General features: G+C 48.7%; 1 protein-coding gene across 2 annotated transcripts in view; it reads left to right on the top strand.

Moving 5' to 3' along the window:
• P3H2 (prolyl 3-hydroxylase 2) overlaps positions 1-14,175 on the top strand; it is a 117,650-nt gene extending 103,475 nt beyond the window's left edge. For both annotated transcript variants that reach the window (XM_081862420.1, XM_081862421.1), the window contains exons 9-15: positions 2,293-2,420; positions 3,030-3,125; positions 6,269-6,419; positions 7,890-8,007; positions 9,061-9,136; positions 11,280-11,420; positions 14,015-14,175. In XM_081862420.1, the coding sequence (XP_081718546.1) occupies positions 2,293-2,420; positions 3,030-3,125; positions 6,269-6,419; positions 7,890-8,007; positions 9,061-9,136; positions 11,280-11,420; positions 14,015-14,107 (803 nt within the window). In that variant the 3' untranslated portion in view covers positions 14,108-14,175. The remainder of the gene's footprint in view (positions 1-2,292; positions 2,421-3,029; positions 3,126-6,268; positions 6,420-7,889; positions 8,008-9,060; positions 9,137-11,279; positions 11,421-14,014) is intronic.
• The last annotated feature ends 825 nt before the right edge of the window (positions 14,176-15,000 follow it).

Below are 15,000 nucleotides of genomic sequence, written 5' to 3'. Positions count from 1 at the left end.
CTGCAGTCCAATTTGCAAACCACTGATCTGAGAAGCAACACACTGTGTGCATAAGCAGGGCTTTACTTGTGAGGAGGCCTCAGCTGGCCGCTGAGAAGTGCCCACTGCCTCAGGGCCCCCACCCCTCCATACAAAGGCCTCTGTCTCCTTCCTCTTGCACCTGTGGGTGTTACAAGGATGGGGCATCTCTGGAATGTGGAAAAGCTCATTGTCAAGAATCCCTTGTGTGTGTGTTGCTGGTGTGCATTTTGCAGATTGCATCCCGCTCTGTTGATACCTTGAACCATAGCAATACCCCACAACACTGCTGGGGAGGAAAGCCAGCCCTCCTCCCACCCAGCTATGTGAGAGTTTTGCCCAAGACCCCACATGACCTCACTGATCAGTATTTCAGGCCACGCTGGGCTCTTTGTCCAAATCTGCAACCCCTGCACAAAAGGCAACGCGGTTCAGCTAAAACGGAAGATGGTTTATACTGGCCAGGGTACAAAAAGTCCATTAGCTTTGTGTGTGTGTGTGTGTGTTCATCTCTGTGTGTCTGTCTGTGCATGTTCTCTCTCTCCTGAAAGATTCCAGGCTGAGCATTTCAGGCAATGTGGACCCATCTGTTTTCTGAAAAGTCAAAGGGGAAAACAGAAAGCCCCAAACCTCTTCCCCCAGATTCCCATCCTGCTGTTTCTGCCTCTGATCTTGGCTGCAGTTCCAGGTCCTCTACTCAACAATTTTGGCATAATGTGATATTTTTTTCCTGGGAAAAGCCTCTCCTCCAATATGCTGATTTAGCAGCCTTGTAAATAAATGCACAAAAGCCAGCTGGCTGCTGTTCTAATTGCCATTGTTTTCTTTTTTAATTCTTTTGGGAAGGTTTTGCAAGTATCCTTCCTCTCTGCCCCATATTCTGCACATAGAATAATAGAGTTGCACAGTAGAATCATAGAATCATAGGGCTGTAGACCTGGAAGGGACCGTGAGGATCATCTGGCCCAGCCCCCTGCAAGGCAGGAATCTCAGCTAAAGCATCCATGGTAGATGGTTATACAACCTCTGTTTACAGACCTCTAAGGAATGAGACTCCACCACCGCCCGAGGGAGTCTATTCCACTGTCAAACAGCTCTTACTGCCAGAAAGTTCTTCCTAAGGTGTAGTTGAAATCTCCATTCTTGTCATTTGAATCCATTGGTTTGGAGGTCCTACCCTCTGGAAAACAAGCTTGCTCTGTGATTTGTGTGGGATGCAATCCTCCAGAATGAAGGCAGTGAAGGTCCTGTGTGAGTGTCTGGAGGCGGTTGCAGGATGGATGGCGGCTAACAGATTGAGGTTGAATCCTGACAAGACAGAAGTACTGTTTTGGGGGGGACAGGAAACGGGCGAGTGTGGGGGATTCCCTGGTCCTGAATGGGGCAACTGTGCCCCTGAAGGACCAGGTGCGCAGCCTGGGAGTCATTCTGGACTCACAGCTGTCCATGGAGGTGCAGGTCAATTCTGCGTCCAGGGCAGCTGTCTACCAACTCCATCTGGTACGCAGGATGAGACCCTCTGTGCCCGCAGAGTGGTGCCTGCTTTGGTTATCTCCAGCTTGGATTACTGCAATGCACTCTGTGTGGGGCTCCCTTTGAAGGTGACCCAGAAACTACAACTAATCCAGAATGCGAGCTGTTTGACAGTGAAACAGTCTTCCTTGGGAGGTTGTGGACTCTCCTTCCTTGGAGGTTTTTAAGCAGAGGTTGGATGGCCGTCTGTCAACAGGCCTCAACTAGATGACTCTTGGAGCCCCTTCCAAGTCTACAACTCTATTATTAGATTTAAGCTACCGTGAGAGCATCATACAGCAACAATGCAACTCTGGTCCAGCCACAGCTGTGCTTGAGCCTCCTGTTGACTTTCACTGATGCTTTCGTGGCCTGATCCTCACCATGTGAACGCCTATCGTCACCACCACCATCATCATCAAGTTCTGAAGTGTGTGATTCAGATCTTGGTCTGTTACTGAAAACTACAGGTGTTCTGGCATTGTTTGCAGAGGAGGAAAATTGCTCGGCTCAGTGATGGCTGAGAGCCCTGTATGAATCGTAGAATGTTAGAGTTGGAAGGGACCCCTGGGGTCATCTAGTCTGACCCCCTGCCGTGCAGGAATCCCCAAAAAGGCATCCGAGTCAGTTGAATGGCTCATGGCCTTTGTCTTGCTCCTCTGCGTAAGCTGCTCCCAGCTAAGTACCTGAGGGTAGAGAGAAGCAAAAGCGAGCTCCTCTTGCAAAGTGATTTTCCATCTCTCTCGCTCTGTCTCTTCCCAGGTGGTCCCCTCCTCTTCAGCGATGTAAAATTTGTGTACAACTCAGAGCAGCTGAACGGGACCCAGAGGGTGCTGCTGGACAATGTGATCACAGAGGACGAGTGTCAGGAGTTGCACCGGGTTGCCAATGTGAGTAACTGGTGACTCAGGGTGCAAGAGAAGTTGGGGGAATGCACAAGAATGCACATTATTTCTGTTATTCTGTCCATAACTGGGGCATGGAGTGAGGATGTTTGTTGCCTTGGCTGTGACGGATGACTAAAAGTCTCGTGGGGCTTTAAGGCTTGCAGATTATTGCAGCAGAGCCAGCCTTCCCTGACCTAATGGTCTCTAGGTGTTTTGGCACCCAACGCCCACCTACCTTTGCCAATTGGTGTGGCAGCAGTTTTCTGAATATTTGCTGAAGAAATTGACGTACTGCCCAGTGTCAAAATACCACAGGACTGTGTAGAACAAAGTGGAACATCCATACACAACACAATATCCTTTAAAAAAAACACACCAGTTGTATAAATGCAATACAATTCACAGTAATACCTGCCCTAGACATTCTGCAGTTTGCGCCCCATGGGAAAGGCTGGTTGCTCCCTGCAGAATCTCCCATTAATCTCTTTGGGGTTTGCAATGACCTTCCAAGTGGATGGAATCCCTTGGTGTCATCCTTGAAGCTTGGAAGCTGGAAAGTCCAGTGTTGCGTCAACATATTGGAATAATCCTGATATCCTTTTTCTGCTTCAGGGAATTCTGCTGGCTGGAGATGGATACCGGGGGAAGACGTCACCCCACACACCCAACGAGAAGTTCGAAGGGGCCACCGTCCTCAAAGCTCTCAAGGTACGAGGGTTGCTGCTCAACTTGCAGTCAACTGGATTCTCTTCTTACCTGGGATCTCAGGATTCCTCTTTTAGCTCCTGATCCAAGCACAGTGGCATATGGTTTGGGGCAGGAGCACAGAAGCAGTGGTCTATGGTGCAACTCCATTCAGAATGCTGTGGGCAGTTCTGGTTGCCTTGCCTCGAAAAGGATACGGCAGAGTTGGAAAAGGTTCAGAGAAGGACAGCCGAAATGGCTGAGGGAATGGAGTGAAGAAATAATAATATAATAATATAATAACAATAATTTATTACTCATACCCCACCCATCTGGCCGGGACTCCCCAGCCACTCTGGGCGGCTCCCAACAGAATATTAAAAACACTATAAAACATCAGACATTAAAAGCTTCCCTGTACAGGGCTGAGTTTAGATGTCTTCTAAAAATCAGGTAGTTGTTTATTTCCTTGACATCTCACGGGAGGGCATTCCACAGGGCGGGCGCCACTACCGAGAAGGCCCTCTGCCTGGTTCCCTGTAACCTCACTTCTCACAGGGAGGGAACCGCCAGAAGGCCCTCAGAGCTGGACCTCAGCGCTGGCGTGAAGAAATGTTGCAGTGTTTGGGACTTTTCGGTTTATAGGAAGGGTGAATAAGGACACATCTATGCCTAGAATGAATGGGTTTGAGAGGCTTTGCATTTGCCCTGCAGCTTTTCCTGGGGAAACTCATTCTTTAGCGCTGAATCAGAACAAACAGCAATCCACATAAAACCCAATTTCCATTTGGTCCGATTCAGCAGTAAACCACAAGTTTCCCCAGGGAAAAGTGGTGGGGCAAACAACGGTGTGGATGAGCCCTTTGAGGTGACACGATAGCACAGGGGTCAGCAACCTAAGGCCCATGGGCCGGAAGCTGCCCGCAGAGGTCGTTTGACCAGCCCACAAGCCGCCCCCAAACCGAGCTGCCCACTCGCGCACTGCGCTAAAGCAACACGGTGCAGGGACTCACTTCCGTGGTGCCCAAAATCACATCTGCTCAGATGCCGAAAATTGTGGGCTCACACACAGGTGCAATCCAGCCCACAGTGGGATCTCTGCGGGACTGATCTGGCCCAGGCAAGATAAACCTTGTCGACCCCTGTGATAGCACTTTAAGAAACTGTGCATGGCACAGAGAGAGGGGATAGGGAGAAATTTTCCTCTCTCTCTCCGAACACTAGAACTTGTGCACATCCAACGAAACTGACGGTTGGAAAACTCGGGGTCGATAAAAGGAAAGTCCTTCTTCAAGCAGCACAGAGTTAAACAATGGAACTCCCTGCCACAGTGATGGCCACCAACCGGGATGGCTTAAATTGAGGATCAGATAGATCCATGGAGGAGAGGTGTCAGGGAATGGTCTGATGACGACCAGCTTCTCTCTGATTGAGAGCTGGAGGGGGAAGCGTCCCCCCCCCCGTCCATTGTGTGTTCAGAAGCAGAGAGAAAGACAGAAGCTGAACAAATTAGGGAGGAATTACCTAGTTGCGAGATAATGACAAGGGAGCCAGAAGGGAGGGGACAGCTAGAACAGACATCAATCAAGAGTGTGGGGGACCCCCTCTCACCACAGACTCAGAGGTCCGGACCTATCAGAGAGCAAAGGAGGCAGAGGGAGGGAGGAACTCCCCATTGATGCCTAAAGTGCTGCAGAAGTCAGAAGGAGGGTTTAGAGTAGGCAACTGCCCTCCTTGCGGAGAGCTGTATATTTGTGCTTGTAACATGACACCGTAATAAAAGAACTACAGTGGTACCTCTGGCTGTGAACAGGATCCATTCCAGAGGCCCGTTTGAAACATGAATAGAACACAACCCGCAGCGGTGCATCTGCGTACGCGCGGGTTGCAATTGGCCGCTTCTGCACCTGCACATGACATCATTTTGTGTGTCTGTGCATGCACAAGCAGTGAAACCCAGAAGTAACCCTTTCTGGTACTTCTGGGTCGCCCCGGGACGCAACCTGAAAAAATGTATCATGAAGCAAACGTAACACGAGGTATGACTATATAAACATATCAACTGCTTGTTAGTTCTTATCTGTGAAGTTACCAAAGGGAGAGGAGGACTCTCCATGCCTTACAAGGGGGCTGTCAGTGGCTCCTAGCCAGGATGGCTCTGCTCTGCCTCCACAATTGGAACAAAATTAAATTTAAAAAATCCTTCCAGTAGCACCTTAGAGACCAACTAAGTTTGTTCTTGGTATGAGCTTTTGTGTGCATGCACACTTCAAAAGCTCATACCAAGAACAAACTTAGTTGGTTTCTAATGTGCTACTGGAAGGATTTTTTTGTTTGTTTGTTTTGACTACAGCAGACCAACACGGCTACCTACCTGTATCCACAATTGGAGGCAGTGATGCTTCTGAACCCCAGTTATTGGCAACCACAAGGAGGGGGGAAAGCGCTTTTGTGTTCAAAACTTCCCTTGGGTTTCTTGCCGGGAACTGGTTGGTCCCTGGTTGGGAACGGGATGCTGGGAGAGTTAGGCCCTTGGCCTGATCCTGCAAGGCTCTTCTTGTGTTCTGATGTAGGAGAAGCCCCATAGAGGCAAGAGGGGGTTAATCATGAGCAACATGGCTTTGTTTTCCCCAAACACCCACCAGCTACTTCTTCCTGAGTTGTGTCTCTCTCTCAGGGCCGTCTTACCCATAGAGGCTAGTGGCGCGGGGTGCCAGGGTGCCAAGTTCTGGAGGGCACCAGGGAAGAGGCGGAGGCTGGATGCGGCACCTCCTGGCATCAGCTCACCGCCCTTGCCCGCCTCTGCCATGCCGCGCTGAAGCAGCGCCCCACCCGGAGCCGCCGTCTGCTGTGGCCACCGCGGCACAAAGCATCCAGCTGAGCCGGGAGGTGCCGCGACCAGCCTCCGCCTCTTCCCCGCCAGAGGAGCCGCCCTCCAGCTGCTGCCCACCTCCTTCAGCCCCGCTGGCAGCGCCATCCTCCCTAAAAAAAGGAAAAAGGTCGACAACTCTGGAAATCCGGTGTGTGTGTGCGTGCGCCGAAGGGAGCTTTGCATCACGGCGCCAGATATGCTTAAAACGGGCCTGAGGAGAAGCTCTCCACATTCTTGGTTGAAGGTGGGCTGGATTTGGAACTGAGGGAACAATTGCACTCTGGTTTGCCCGCAGTTTGGCTACGAGGGGAGAGTTCCCCTGGGGAGCGCCCGCCTCTTCTATGATGTCAGCGAGAAAGCCCGCAGGATCGTGGAGTCGTACTTCAGGCTCAATTCCACCCTCTATTTCTCCTACACGCACCTGGTATGCCGGACGGCTCTGTCAGGTAAGGCCTGCCTCAAAAAACTTTCCTGCCAAACCTCACTCCTGCATGCTGTTCAGAGATGTCGATTGAATTACGTTACGTAGAATGCAGAATTGCAGAATTATCTGTGGCAGAGGCATTGTTCAGGCTCGAAGGCGGTTGCCTCCTCACTACACGTTTATGTGGCTTCCCCCCAAGAATTTGTTGGTTCTTGTTTGCTGGGATTTGTAAGCCATTTGGAGATTTCTGTGGAGATATGAAGCGCTGTGAGCATTCACTAAGCAAATGAAATAGATGAACTTGGGAGGGAATCTGCTTTGTGCTTTGTGAAACAACATGTAAAGCAAAACACAGCTGTCCTCTGAAATCCTCCAGAAGAATGAGACACATTTCTCCAGGTAAATAAGGTGAACAGAATTGTGTGTATTAAGGGAAACCTTGCATAACAATACATACATTACTGAAAATATGGCCAGTCATGACTCAGTAGTTTGCACAGCAGCAATGAAATACCGTATTTTTCGCTCTATAGGATGCACCCGACCGTAGGATGCACCTTGTTTTAGAGGGGGAGAACAAGAAAAATAAATTCTCCCCCTCTCTGCCCAGCGCCCCTTCAGCGAAGCGGCAGTTCAAGGTGCGTTCAGTCACTTTCAGGTGGCTACCTTGGAAGCCTGGAGAGCGAGAGGCGTCGGTGCGCACCGATCCCTCTCGCTCTCCAGGCTTCGGGTTCCTTTCAACCTGCTCTTTGGGGCTGGCGGGGGGAAGCCCACCGCCAGCCCTAAAGAGCAGGTTGGGGAGCAGCGGAAAGGCGCACAGTCTTCTGGCTGTTCCACGAGCTTCTCAGGGCTGCCGGGGAAGCCCGGGTTCCCCCTCCCAGCCCCAAAGAGCAAAGAAGCTGCCATAGATGCGTGGAACCTCTCCAGCCGGGAGAGGCTGCACGCGGCTCTGGTTTCTTTAGCCCCGTGCACTTTCTCCCAGCTGGAGAGGTTGTACGCAGCTAAAGAGGCTTCTGCCATAGCCCCACACAACCTCTCCAGCCTGGAGAGGCTGAGCGGGGCTATGGCTTCTTTAGCCCCGTGCAACCTCTCCGGCAGGTAGAGGCTGCACGCGGCTACAGCAGTCCCCCCACCTCCCACAAAAGCCCACAGGAGCCGCACGCCCTTTAAGGAGCGCGCGGCTCCTGTGGGCTTTTCTACGAGGAGGGATAAGGGACTGACTGGCCGCGTCAGTCCCTTCTCCCTCCTGAGGAAAAGCCCGCAAGAGCCGCGCAGAGCTTGTGTGCAGCTTTTGGGGGGCTTTTCCTGCCTGCCTGCCCCCTGCATTCGCTCCATAGGACTCACACACATTTCCCCTTCATTTTTGGAGGGGGGAAAGTGCGTCCTATAGAGTGAAAAATACGGTAATCTGTTGCCGTTTATTTAGTGAGACCCAGGATGAAATGAGAGATTGCCAGCAAGGCTGAACCTCCCTTATCTCTGCCCTCTGCAGGCCACCAGGAGCGGAGGAATGACCTCAGCCACCCTATCCATGCTGACAATTGCCTCCTGGACCCGGAAGCCAATGAGTGTTGGAAAGAGCCCCCTGCTTACACCTTCCGAGATTACAGGTAGGTTGGGAACCCGCAATTTCCATGGGAAATTCTCTGTATAGGAAAACAATATATACTGTCTAAGTCGTTCATGCGCTCCCCAACCACTTTCTGCCACCCCATCGCCTAATAATAATAATAATAATAATAATAATAATTTATTATTTATACCCTGCCCATCTGGCTAGGTTTCCCCAGCCACTCTGGGCGGCTTCCAACAAAAGATTAAAAAAAATACAGCATTAAATGTTAAAAACTTCCCTGAACAGGGCTGCCTTCAGATGTCTTCTAAACTTCAGATAGTTGTTTATTTCCTTGACATCTGTTGGGAAGGCGTTCCACAGAGCAGGTGCCACCACTGAGAAGGCCCTCTGCCTGGTTCCCTGTAATTTCACTTCTTGCAGCAAGTGAACTGCCAGAAGGCCCTCTGTGCTGGACCTCAGTGTCCGGGCTGAACGATGGGGGTGGAGACGCTCCTTCAGGTATACTGGGCCTTTGAGGGCGTTTAGGGCTTTTAATGTCAGCACCAAAGCCTATATCTTAATCCAACCAAGTCCTTGAAATGTCATCATCATCATCATCAATCTTTATTACGGTCCAGAGACCCACCAAATCGTTACAAAGCAATACACAATTCATGCAGCCTACCTCCAGGTTAAACAAGCATTTTGTTCAGAATATAGGGATCATTGATTCTTGCAACCACCGATAAAAACTTTGCCACTGCTAATGTTCTAGCGTTTGTCCGGTCTTCCAATAGGAACCTGAAAGACCGGACAAATGCTAGAACATTGAAATGTTGCTTTAGTCAGCAAATTTTTACTGTACATGCAGACTCCTTCTTGTGCCTTCTCTGTAGATTTTTTTTACTTTATCAGTCAGTGTTCCTCCTAAACCGTTTATTACCAGTTTTGTGGTTAGACGGCACTTTTCCAAACACAACGGGGGCCACCCTGATAATGAGACAAACAGAAATTCCACTTCCGGCGCTATGAGAGGGACTTTCTTCAGAGCAGGTCGGAACCAGGCTCCCTCCGCCGAGTCTAACCTTCCCGCTTTCTCTCCTGCTAGTGCCCTCCTGTACATGAACAGCGATTTCGAAGGGGGCGAATTTATCTTCACCGAGATGGATGCCAAGACTGTGACGGTGAGCATTTAATTTGTATGCCGCCTTGCCATAGTTTGAAACTATGCTCAAGGCGGCTTACAACATGGCAAGATTTACATAATTACAAACATAGCAGAAGTCATAAACAATAAAAAACACATCAAAAAGTACACAACCAAGTGGAAACAACTTCCATGTAAATCATAAGATCTAAAACTAAAGATACAATGATAATATCAATAACAGCAACAGCTCTCTCAACCCTCCAGCCCGAGAATCTGTCCACCAGCCTCAGTTTTTGTAGCTGGAGTCAGTCCGCATTCCACTTTTCCAGGCCAGATGGGAAAAGGCCAGCAAGGCAGAGGCCTCCGAATGATCTCAGGGGGAGATTGCCAAGGGAGCATTGTGGAAGAGCTCTGTGTTATGTACTGAAGTTCTCACCCTGGGCCAGCAGTGGTATACTGTAGATAGTTTTCACTCAGGTCCACATATGCAAATAAGGGATTGAAAGTGACATTCAGTGATTGGATAGTTACAGAAAATGGTTACTGTTGCGTTCTAGTGGAGCTCTGTATAAGCAGGCTGGCTGAACCCTTCAGTTCAGTTCTGTTCTGGCCTGTGAATAAATAAGAGCTGTTTGAAGAATCGCTGTGTCGTCTGATACGTTCACCCACAACTTAACACTCTGTGCCAGATGCTAACCATAGATTGCTCTCCTACCATGAAAGGCAACAACATTTGGGTCTTTGGAGTTTAAGGGAAAACGGTGCAAGGGGACAGAGGCACATAAGATTATGCATGGAGCAGATAAGAGCTTTCCAAACACGCTTTTTAGACATGCTTCGTTCCACGACATAGTAATTCAGTTTTGCTAGCAAACCTGAGGCTGAACTAACCCCTTTCCAGGGAGGAGCGCAGGGAACATTCGCATGACAAACCCGCAGCCGACGCACTGATGTGTCTCGACACACAGTTTGGCAAGCTCTGGTGTAGAGGGATTACAGAGAGAGGCGGTCTTCCTCCCTCTCTCATAAAACTCAAACCCAGTGGGGATCCTCCAACGCACCTGAAAGGGGGGGGGGATTCAAGACAGATGAAAGGAAGTTCTTATTTGCGGTGTTAAACTGCGGAATTCCCAGCTGCAAGATGTAGGGGGGTGGCCACCTATTTGAATGATTTTTTATATATATATATAATAAATTTTTATTAGTTTTTTTAACATATTATTTCGAACAGTAATTGGACATACTTTTACATCTTATACAATTTTTTGACTTCCATCAATCACATCTGAAAATTTTCCAGTCTATTAACTTAATATACATTTCTTACTTTGACTATTACATTTAAGTCTCATAACTAATATCTCTATTCTTTCTCTACTTTGCAATGTTTCATGTATTTCTCCTTACAAAACTTCTTGTAGTCCTAATAGTGTAATTTGTTGATTACAGTTGCTCTTCAAATAGTTTGTATATTTCTTCCAATCTTCTGTAAATCTCTGGTCCTGCAGATTTCAAATCCTTCCTGCCATTTTATCTAAATCTGTGTAGTCCATTAGTTTTGTGTGCCATTCTTCTTTCACTATTTGCATGATTTTAAGGCCCATGGTGACTATAATAATAATTTATACCCCGCCCATCTGGCTGGGTTTCCCCAGCCACTCTGGGCAGCTTCCAGCAAAACACTAAAATACAATAACCTATTAAACATTAAAAGCTTCCCTAAACAGGGCTGCCTTCAGGTATCTTCTAAAAGTCACATAGTTGTTTATCGCTTTGACATCTGATGGGAGGGCGTTCCACAGGGTGGGTGCCACTACCGAGAAGGCCCTCTGCCTGGTTCCCTGTAACTTGGCTTCTCACAGTGAGGGAACCGCCAGAAGGCCCTTGGCACTGGACCTCAGTGTCCGGGCAGAACGATGTGGGTGGAGATGCTCCTTCAGGAATACTGGGCTGAGGCCATTTAGGGCTTTCAAGGTCAGCACCAACACTTTGAATTGTGCTCGGAAACGTACTGGGAGCCAATGTAGGTCTTTCAAGACCGGTGTTATACGGTCTCGGTGACCACTAGTCAGGGCAGTCATATGCCGACTCCAGGATCAGAGGCTCCTGATTCCAAACCCTTGGGAAGAGAAACAGGAATGTCCGCTAACATTTCCTGCCCTTTCTCTGCTTCCCAGGCCTCCATCAAACCCAAATGTGGCCGCATGATCAGTTTTTCATCTGGCGGGGAGAATCCTCATGGTGTGAAGGCTGTGACTAAAGGCCAGCGGTGTGCGGTTGCCTTGTGGTTCACCCTCAACCCTCTCTACCGGGAACTGGTGAGTTTTTCGTTATCATGTTTACATGGGAGAAGAGAGCTCTCTCACTCGATGAGAAAGGCCGTCCAATGAATCCGGATGGAAAGGAGAGAGCTGTCAGACCCACGCTGATGCTAGTACACCAGCAATTTATTTCACTATCTTCATTCTCCTCTTTTTTAAAATAGGCACAAATCTGTTGCAAAGATACTGCCCTCGCTTAGGTACAGTGTCTCTCCTATTATAGCCAAAGGGAATTAGCAGAAAGATCTTCGACTCGTTCACATCCCAAGCCAATTTTTTCCTTTTTTCCTTACAATCAAGATGTGTGTCCATTTTATGAAATAAATGAATAAATGTTGCACAAACAATATTCAGTGGCTGGTTTTGATCTGCAAACCTTCTTTTCAAAACTGATCCATGACATAATGGAAACCAAGTTTATTACTACAGTTATACCTTGGGTTACAGGCGCTTCCAGCTGCATGCTCAGATGTGGCGCTGTGGGTTGCGAATGCTGTGGGTTGCACACGTGCCTCCCGCACGGATCATGTTCGCAACCCGAGTGTCCACTGTACAGTACTGTCAATTCCAGCTAGTATTTGATAGGGCATCACTTAGATTCTTCTTCTTTGGTGATCCCTCGTAGCTGAGTAAGATTGTCTTCCATAAACACGGTTTTTTTAATAATAATAATAATAATAATAATAATAATAATAATAATAATAATAATTTATTTGTACCCCGTCCATCTGGGTGGCTTCCAACAAAGATTAAAAATACATTAAAATGTCACCCATTCATAACTTCCTTAAACAATCAGTCCATAAGTGACTGTGGAGGCCAATTCTGGATCCACACGTCCTTCCACAGTGGGGACATTGGTTTCTGGGTGGGAGTTAATCATGGTGAGGGTTTGCCAAGCGTGCCTTCCTCTTAGCACATGTCTCCCTTGCGTCCTGAGTTTGAGTATCTTCAAAGCCCAGGACACCTTTGGGAAAGGCTGTTCTCCAATTGGAGGGCTTACAGGCCAGTGTTTCCCAGTTGTTGGTGTTCATACTACATTTTTAAAGATTTGCCTTGAGACAGTCTTTGAACCTCTTTTGTTGACCACCAGCATTACGCTTTCCATTTCTAAGTTCGGAATAGAGTAGTTGCTTTGGAAGACGATCATCAGGCATCCGCACAACGTGACCAGACCAATGAAGTTCACTTAGATTAGGGTACTGCTGACACCTGGTGGTCTGTTTGTAGAATTAACCCGGGACACATCTCCCAAAATGTACATCACTATATAGCTTTCTTTTGAAAGAGAGTGCAATAGGGAGTTGTGGACCAACACACAACTTGATGAGAGCACATTTGAGTCACACAGAGCTCTTCAGCAAGCAGAGACGAAGAGTTCTGAGCTTAGTCTGTGGCTGAAAATGGCAACACTACGTGAACAGCAGCCTTATTGCAAAAGCTGCAATGCAGCCAAATTTAAGCACTTTTAATTTAAGCGGACCTCTCCAAACTATTCACTATCCCTGCTGTAACATTATTATTATCATGCAATTCCTGCGTTGTAGCAGGGTGGACTAGATAAGCCTCAGGGTCCCTTCCAACGCTGCAGTTCTTTGATGATGATGTTGATGATGATAGGCACCCCACTGCTCTGTGGAGGCTTGAAAGGCTGTCCCCGAAGCCAAAACAGTGAGAAGGGGTGCTGCGCAGCCCTCTGTCTCGCTGTTCTAGCTTCGGGAAGGCTGCGCAAAGCCTCTGCGGAGGCTTGAAAGGCTGTCCCCGAAGCTGCGCTCCAAAGGCTTCAGGGATCTTTGAGGTTGGCGGTGGGGAAAAGCAGCGCTTCCCCCCACCGCCAGCCCCACAAGCTTGGGGGGCAACGGCAAGGCTGCGTGCAGCCTTTGCGCTGTTCCCCAACCTGCTCTTGAACGCACCTTGTTTTTGAGGGAGAGAACAAGAATTTTTTTTTTTTTCCTGTTCTCCCCCTCCTATGGTTGGGTGCGTCCTATAGAGCGAAAAATATGGTATATTACTTTTCCAAGTTGAGGTCTTCACTAAGGTAAACTCCCATGAATTTAAAGGAAGAGACTCTCTCCACACACACACACCCCAATATACAACGGGGCTAGTTCCCCTCTCTTCCTCCGAAAGTCCAACACCATCTCCTTAGTCTTGCTAATATTTAGGTGCAAGTTATTCTCTAGGCACCATGCAGATACTTTTTGAACCTCCCCCCGTACGCTGATTCATCTCCACCTGTAATTAGACCCATTATGGTGGTATCATCTGCAAACTTAATAATTACAGTGGATAGATCAGATGAAATACAGTCATATGTGTACAATGAGTACAGGTAGGGACTCAGCACACATCCCTGTGGGGTGTTGGTGCTGAGCTTCAGGGAGGTAGATGTAACAGGCCCAATCCTCAATTTTGGAGTGATTCTGTGATTCTATGATTGCCCCCCGTCCTTAGGACTGAGAGACCCCCTTGTTCACCACCACATCCCCCAGCCACAGAATCCCTTGGGACGTGGTGGACCCTCCTTCATAACCCAGCCTCCACGCTCCCTGGCCCTCCTGACTCCCTCTTCTCTCTCCCCTTCCCTCCAGGAGCGGATCAAAGCTGACGAAGTCATTGCGGCCTTGAACCAGGAGCGCCTCGGACCCAGTGAATCCGGCATCAACCCCAGAGACGAGCTATGAACTAGGCCACGGACACGCCATTAAAAAAAAAAGAGAGAATATTTATTTAATATTTGTTCTAAATCTTATCAGCAGAACCCTTTATTTTTGTACAAATCCTCGGTATAAATTAACGGACAAGTTTCACAGGGGATATTGGAGGGGTTCCCAGGCTCTCTCCCCCTCCTTGTCCTCCTGCGCTGGGCTCAGCCCTCAGCTCCCGGAGACACGCTTCTCCTGGCGATCCCTGGAAGTCTCTGCTTGGGACCCCCTGCACTTTTCGGCACCCCACACTCTCAGCCGTGGACCACCGCTCTCGCCTTTGAGTGGCATCAGGAAGAAAGAGGCTCTGGACCTCCAAGCTGCCTCCTTTCTCTTGGACGCCTTCCTCCTAATCCCAGATTTCGGCAGGGCTCAGTTATGAGTGTCTCCACTGGCAAGGAACGACTCCTTTCCCAAAAGCCCAAATGCACTCTCTGCTCTGGCCCATGAAGATGGAGCTTGGGAGATTCAGGCCAGAGGCCAGAAAGGACTTCTTCACGTAGCGCAGAGTTAAACCAGGAGGCAGAGATGGCCACCAGCCCGTGTGGCTATACGAGAGCAGGCAGGTCCAACAGGTCGATTGCGATCTACCAGTCAATCCTGGGACATCCATGGTTGATCCTGGTTGATTGCATGATCCAGATCGACTGACCCAAAAGAAAAAGGGAAAGAAGTTCAACAGCTGTGGTCAACCCTCCCCTAAAGAAAGCTTAAGAGCTTTGGTGAAGGCTCTCCCAAAAAAAGCTCAAGAACTTTGGTCAATCCAATAGGTAGATCGCTGCCAATTTTTTTAATAGTGTGAGTAGATCACAGTCTATTGGAAGTTGGACATGCCTGTACTAGAGGACTGGACAAATTCATGGAGGAAGAGA

This window comes from Podarcis erhardii, assembly GCF_964252035.2.
Source record: "Podarcis erhardii genome assembly, chromosome: 5".
NCBI classification, from domain to species: domain Eukaryota; kingdom Metazoa; phylum Chordata; class Lepidosauria; order Squamata; family Lacertidae; genus Podarcis; species Podarcis erhardii.
This window is presented reverse-complemented; position numbering and strand designations above follow the sequence as displayed.